Source organism: Morone saxatilis, unplaced genomic scaffold (genome assembly GCF_004916995.1).
Source record: "Morone saxatilis isolate NCDOM2014 unplaced genomic scaffold, NCSU_SB_2.0 Contig24, whole genome shotgun sequence".
In the NCBI taxonomy this organism is placed as follows: domain Eukaryota; kingdom Metazoa; phylum Chordata; class Actinopteri; family Moronidae; genus Morone; species Morone saxatilis.
The window spans coordinates 21,668,790-21,675,831 of record NW_023339807.1 but is presented as its reverse complement, the minus strand read 5'-3'; the positions used below and the strand labels follow the sequence as shown (position 1 = coordinate 21,675,831).

Below are 7,042 nucleotides of genomic sequence, written 5' to 3'. Positions count from 1 at the left end.
ACATGCATGGCATTTCAAGATAGAGAGCACTGTATCCGGCATAATAAGAGAGTTTTGGTCATGAAAATAAATGTAATCTTATGAAATGTTTTCTTTTTGAATGTGTGGATCTGTATATTATGATTTGTCCTGTGGCCATCCAGGCTATTAAGATAAGATAAAATAAGATAAGATGTTTCTTTATTGATCCCCCCTGGGAGAAATTCAAGTCAGACACAGCAGCATAAGGGAATGTAGTGCAAAAAGTACAGAAGAGTAAAAGTACAATACAGAATCACAAAATAAAAATATTATAAAGATATAATAGAAAATATAAGACTATGATATATAAAAATATATTGTTGCTGTGTTTTGTAATACCACAGAATAGTGCATGACAATGAAATAAAACCAATTAATCCCCAAAAATAATTACAGTTAAATTTGTGAATGTAGTTCTTACTTACAATGCCATTATGTAATTAATTTGAGCTGTACCAAAAATCCACCTATCGCGGAACCAATGTGCACAAACAGAGTTTACACGGAGCCATTATACATCCGTACCAAACGCTAGCAGCTAGCAGTCTGTGTGTGTGTGTGTGTTTGATGAGTGTGGAGGAAAGAGGAGATGTGGTCCTTTTTCGCCAGGGATCCTGTCAAAGACTTTGCTTATGAAATCCTGCCAGACAGCCAGGAGAAGTCTGGAATATGGACTCTTCATCGGGGGAAGAGGAAGGTAACAGCCGGCAGAGAGCGACCGATCCCCGGCGGACGGTTAAAGTTAGCCCGCTGCGTTGTGGAGGCCTGTCGGTTAGCCGGGGGAGCTACTGTCTGTTCGCTACTTTGATTTAGCCTTTTAATACACGACCCCCGCTGTTGTCTTGGCGTGGTTTCACGTCAGATATGTCAGCGTGTCCCTCCTCTTCCTCGCTGTTTCGTCCCGGCTGCTCTTTGTGTCCGCTGTTCTTCGCTAACGAAGTGAACTCGGGCTTTGTTTACTCCGAGAGACAGACACGTATTTCTCGCCACGTCACCCGGTTTTTTTTCCTGCCCAGTTCACAACTCTACTTATTATAATCGTTTTCAAGCTATTCCTTTATCACCTTAATGAAGGTTTGGTCGCTAATCCCCATCAGCACCTCACATACCCGACTGTCCTCTTTATTATCAGCTCAATCTGTACTGTCAGTGTGTCCCTGCAGGGCCGGGGGCTGACAGCCCACCACCAGCTTCCTGTTTCATCCTGGTTAGATTAGTTGCATTAAACATCCTATGAGGAGATATGATAGTTGTGTATTTGACTTTTCAGCTGCTGTTTTTGGTTATTTTCATTACAAAGCGTTTAATATGATGAAGTGTGACATTAGAGTGAATTGGAGTCACTGATTTCACCTCCACCTGTGTCCTCAGACCAATGGAGAGCCGGTGTCGGTGTTCGTGTACGAGGTAACACAGGGAACAGAGCAGCAAACCCAGCTGGCCAAGGCTGCCTTCAAGCGTATGAAGACCCTGCGTCACCCCAACATCCTGGCTTATGTTGATGGATTGGAGGTATGTATCTGTGAGTGCTCTGTGGCTGTACACACACACTGTTCGTATTGTTGAGAGGAAAATGTCACACAGCATGCACCGTGAGAATAATAGTGTGTAGAGTGTTTTGTCATGTAACTAACATATATTTAGTGTCTCATCCCCATCGTCTGCTTTTCTCTGCATGTTTACGTTCAGATAGAGGTGAGTGTGATTACCATTGGCCTGTAATATTTGTACTAAAGTTATTAGTTAGTTAGTTAGTGAGTAGTGTACGACAGAATTTAAGCACTGTTTTCTTTATTTTTTTGGGCTCAACACGATTCTTAATACCCCCCAACTTATAGTCCAGTAGTGCTGTACTATTTTTAATAGCACACTGTTGAAATGGGTTCATCTTTTACATGTTTTGCCAAAATAATGAATTGAAAATCAAATATGAATGAAATATTATTATTACTGGGTATAGAGTATGTGTGTTCATTGTCTTCCTCCGTGTTCATGTTTGTTTTCTTCATAATTCTAAAGATGCTGCTTTCCACTTATCAGAATGCATGAAATTGAAGTGCCGAAGTCCTTAGTATAGTATAATTCCTACCATAGATCCCTTTTAAATGTGTTTTACTTAAGTTAAGTTAAGTTAAGTGAAGCAGGTCTGGGTAATAATTCAGTATTTACATGAATTGCTTGTTAATAGACGTCTGTGGTGAAAACAGTATTCCTTATGAAATACTGTTCAACATAAATAATAATTACATACAGTAACAGTAACTTGTTGTTTCACAGACGGAGAAGAGCCTGTACCTGGTCACTGAGCAGGTGACACCCCTGGCAGTCCACCTGAAGGCCCAGGCAGAGAAGGGTGGATCTGGGGAGCTGGAGGTCTCCTGGGGACTGCACCAGATAGTGGTAAGGATAGGAGCCGTGCTTTCAGGGGAGCCGTAGTTCTGTCACCTGTCCTCTCTAAGCACTTACTCCCCTTACTCCCCCACAGAAAGCTCTGAGTTTCCTGGTCAACGACTGCCACCTGCTCCATAACAACTTGGGTGTATGGTCTGTTTTTGTGGATCGAGCTGGGGAGTGGAAGCTCGGGGGTTTAGACCATGTGGTACCTGAGCAGGGTGACCCAACCGGGGTCTCACTCCCTGCTCCCAAGGCTGTTTACCCAGACATGGAGAAATATGACCCACCAGAGATGCCCAATAGCAGTGGAGAGAAATGGTAAGAGACAAGTGTATAAAAAACAACAAAAAACATACAAATTCAGAGGAGCAAATCAGAATAATACTAATATATTATACAGGAAGTAAACGGGTGCAGAATTACAGAACAAGAATTTTATAATAGGACTATGTAGAGATACCTGAGTAAAGTGTCGGTGTGATATTAAAGTTCTGTATTGAACTGTGTGCTCTTTACAGGGCGGGGGAGGTGTGGAGGCTAGGCTGCCTGATTTGGGAGGTGTTCAACGGCCCTCTACCTCGCACGTCCTCCCTTCGTTCTCTGGGAAAGGTACGACACCTGGACAGTTCCTTTGTGTATCTACCGCACCCCGGTCATTGATTAATATCATGGTGTACTTTCACTTTAATGTTCTAAAGATACTTCAGGTTGTTGTTATCGGTATTGAACAAGTTTTGTGGTGGCGTCACATAAACTTCTCATATTCAACATTTGCTAAAAAATTTGTAATAGTGTATTTTGTTGTTTATTTTGCATTAAAGGGCAGATATTTTGCTCATCTAAAGAAGAAGCATTGTCACATGAGCAGAGACTGTGAATGAGACACATAATGTTCTTGCTAAGTTGCCTTCAAGCACTGAATTTAACCTTCATGGTTTCAGTCACGGCTAAAAGGAATCTTTGTTTGTGACATGGAGAAGTAGTGTACACAGAGTGATGTCCTGACCATGACTGGTGTCCTCTTTGTGCCCACAGATCCCCAAGGCCCTGGTGCCTCATTACTGTGAGCTGGTGGGGGCTAACCCCCGAGCTCGGCCCAACCCAGCCCGCTTCCTCCAGAACTCTAGAGCCCCTGGGGGATTCCTCAGCAACAGCTTTGTGGAGAGCAACCTTTTCCTGGAGGAGATACAGGTCCACAGACTTGCATAAAGACACAACTTTATCATGTATAACAGTGGTTTTTGTGTTAGTGCTACAATCAAACTGCAGCATAGAAACGAATCAAGTTCTTATGGGCACATCGTTTAATTTCATGAGGAATTACCAGTAACTACCCATGGCCTTTAATTATTATAATTAGACATGTGTTTTAACAGGCTGAATATAATAGTATAACAATAGTATTTATTCAAATCTTCTCTCCAGATCAAGGAGCCAGCTGAGAAGCAGCAGTTCTTCCAGGATCTGAGTGACAATCTGGACTCCTTCCCTGAAGACTTCTGTAAACACAAGGTGCTGCCTCAGCTGCTCACCGCCTTTGAGTTCGGCAATGCAGGAGCCGTAGTCCTCACACCGCTCTTCAAGGTGAATCCTTATCTCCCTGGGCAACTGTCACACCTTATTGAATACCAGATTGTAGACTGCAGCGTTTCCAAGCATCTCTGATCAATTTCAAAGTTAAACATAAACAAAACCTTTTTTCGAAACAAAGTCAGAGTAAGACACAGTTACACTGGTATCAATATCTTCTTGCACACTTCATTTGAGACCCCATTTGGAAGTTACACCTCTAACCACTTCTTTTCCCCCTGATCTTATCTCCTTCTGTCTGTATCCCAGGTGGGAAAGTTCCTGTCAGCAGAAGAGTACCAACAGAAGATCATTCCTGTTATCGTGAAGATGTTTTCCTCCACGGACAGAGCCATGAGGATACGACTGCTGCAGCAGGTATGTGAGGCCTATTCCATCTCGCCTCTGAAAATCACACTGATTTAGTTTTTATTTTTAACTTACCACGTAACATCCATCAAGATTTTTCAGCTCTAGAGCAAGTAAAGTAAAATATCAGGTAAACCTAGGATGCCTGTGTTAAAGAATAATAGCTTTTATTTTCTCTAACATTGTTTCTTCTCTCTCTCTCTCGCTCTCTCTCTCTCAGATGGAGCAGTTCATTCAGTATCTGAACGAAGCGGCCGTCAATTCCCAGATTTTCCCTCACGTTGTTCATGGCTTCACAGACACCAACCCCGCCATCAGAGAACAGACTGTTAAGGTAGTTCGCGTGCTTAAACACAACTACAGACCAGGAGGTGTTATTACTAATCTACAGGATGTTGTCAGTCCGCTGTAGCCACAACTCTTCTCCGTTCCTCCCCTCCAGTCTATGTTGCTGCTGGCTCCCAAGCTGAACGAGACCAACCTGAACCAGGAGCTGATGCGTCACTTTGCCCGGCTGCAGGCCAGAGACGAACAAGGCCCGATCCGGTGCAACACCACCGTCTGCCTGGGCAAGATTGCCTCCTACCTCAACGCTGGGGTATAGTACACCCACATCATTGTGCAACACTTTACTCCTTTAATGCAAAAAACTAGTAAACCAAAGTTCAGTAAAGAATCTGTTCAAATGGAAGAATTTGGTTATTTCTCTCTTTGCAGACTCGACAACGTGTTTTGATTTCCGCTTTTTCTCGAGCTACTAAAGACCCTTTCCCAGCTTCACGCTCCGCTGGTGTACTGGGCTTCGCCGCCACACACAACTACTACAGTGTAACAGAGATCGCCGCCCGCATCCTGCCCACCCTCTGTGCCATTACTGTTGACCCCGATAAGAGCGTCAGGGACCAGGTACACTTGATTTGTGACTACATGGTGTTTCTTATGACTTAAATGGACAGTTTGATTCTTCCTTGGGATACAGTTGCTTAATATTTAATGTAACTATTTAAGAGTTTTTAGATTGTTGTTTATCAGCAGTAAAATTAATTCATTTCTTTTTAGTCAGTGTGGTCCTAGAGTAAAGATAATAAAGAAAGAGAGCAGCATAGTAGTAAATACTGGCATATAAGGTCAACCTTGCATACTGATGTTTAACATCTGTAGAGTTTTTTTTGTCGTCTGGAATATGCTGATGCATTTCTCTTCTCAACTGCCTTTTTCTCTCTGTCAGGCATTCAAAGCCATTAAGAGTTTCCTTACCAAGCTGGAGACTGTGTCAGAAGACCCCACCAAGCTGGCTGATATAGGTATGTAACACACTGTGCTGCCGAAACACATACTTCTGCTGCTGAGTCACATATCGTTAGCAGAATGAATACACATTTCTTTGAGTTATATTTCTAAAAATCTGTAACTAAAAGGGTTCTCTCTCCTGTCCGTCCTGCAGAAAAGGACGTAGCATCATGTGCTCAGGCTGCAGGTGCCTCTTCCAGCTGGGCCGGCTGGGCAGTGACCGGTATGTCCTCGCTAACGTCTAAGCTGATCCGCAACGCTCCAGGGACAGAGGGGGGTGCAGCAGCCGAGGGCAGTGGGCCCGACAACGACACCAGCCCTACCAGTGGCACAGATGAAGCACCTGCACCCGGTAGGGTTATCACAGTTGATTAGCTTGACTCCTCTAACATTGTTGGACTCAAGACGGACAGTTTTAAAATGAGGGTTGTAATCGATGCAGCAGAACCAGAGATACTGTCTTTTTTTTTTATTCCACGCATTCTTCTTTGTTGTCAAAACCTGATGCCTACGTTAACCACAATGCAATTTGACCGCTGACAGTTTGATCTGAGATTTAAGTGTGTTATTCTAGTAGCAGCTAGTGTACCTATGATCCACTAAACTCAAGCAGGGGTGATGGGCGGGCTACAGAAGTCTGATAAATTCACTTCTTTCTAACTCCACACCACCAGATCTTTTTCATTCTCAGCCCCAGCCGACACTGACTCAAGTGACTCAAGCATTTTATCAGATTTTGCACGGCTTCCTCTGGGGCTCAAATTACTTTTCTCGCATATGTAGTAACCCCTAAGACGTGTAAACACACTGTGTATAATCGGTTCCCTTCTATCCGAAACCTTATCTCTTGTTTCTTTCTTTCACAGGTTCTGAAGATAAAACTCCACAAGCCTCTCGGACTCACCTCGCTGCCTCTAGTCGTGCCAACCAACCACAGACTCTTGAAGTAGCGGACAATGATGACAAGCCAATGGGAGACCGCTGGGATGAAGAGGAGGACTGGGGAAGTTTGGATGTATGCTTGCACAACTTTTGATTGAAAGAAAGAAATGCAAAATGATTATTGAGATACATATGTGTATGTGACATTATGTTGTTACATAATTGTCATTTAGGATAAATGGGTATCACAAATTGTTGAATCTTTCTACTTATAGGAGACAGAGAAAGCTCAACCTGAAGCAGATGACTGGAACACTGATTGGTCAGGAATGGCATCATCCAAAAAGAAGGCCAGTGACAGAGGAGTATGAGCCCTTTAATTTGGATCCATTATACAGTTATATTACATTAGTACTGATACTGCTCCACTGATATCATTGCCACTACTACTGTGTGTGTGTGTGTGTGTGTATATATATATATATATATATATATATATATATATATAGGACATTTT

The 7,042-nt window shown here is 43.0% G+C and overlaps 1 protein-coding gene across 2 annotated transcripts in view; it reads left to right on the top strand.

Moving 5' to 3' along the window:
• The first annotated feature begins 526 nt into the window (after positions 1–526).
• Positions 527–7,042, top strand: part of scyl1 (SCY1-like, kinase-like 1) — a 9,400-nt gene continuing 2,884 nt past the window's right edge. Inside the window, exons 1-15 of one of the 2 annotated variants that reach the window (XM_035672508.1) lie at positions 527–718; positions 1,393–1,533; positions 2,299–2,421; positions 2,507–2,733; positions 2,934–3,024; positions 3,451–3,606; positions 3,841–3,999; positions 4,255–4,362; positions 4,574–4,687; positions 4,796–4,951; positions 5,071–5,259; positions 5,582–5,657; positions 5,798–5,995; positions 6,510–6,658; positions 6,801–6,875. In XM_035672508.1, coding sequence (XP_035528401.1) covers positions 611–718; positions 1,393–1,533; positions 2,299–2,421; positions 2,507–2,733; positions 2,934–3,024; positions 3,451–3,606; positions 3,841–3,999; positions 4,255–4,362; positions 4,574–4,687; positions 4,796–4,951; positions 5,071–5,259; positions 5,582–5,657; positions 5,798–5,995; positions 6,510–6,658; positions 6,801–6,875 — 2,070 coding nt within the window. In that variant the 5' untranslated portion in view covers positions 527–610. Of the gene's footprint in view, positions 719–1,392; positions 1,534–2,298; positions 2,422–2,506; positions 2,734–2,933; positions 3,025–3,450; positions 3,607–3,840; positions 4,000–4,254; positions 4,363–4,573; positions 4,688–4,795; positions 4,952–5,070; positions 5,260–5,581; positions 5,658–5,797; positions 5,996–6,509; positions 6,659–6,800; positions 6,891–7,042 lie in introns of both variants that reach the window. The other variant, XM_035672507.1, reaches the window with a different exon arrangement.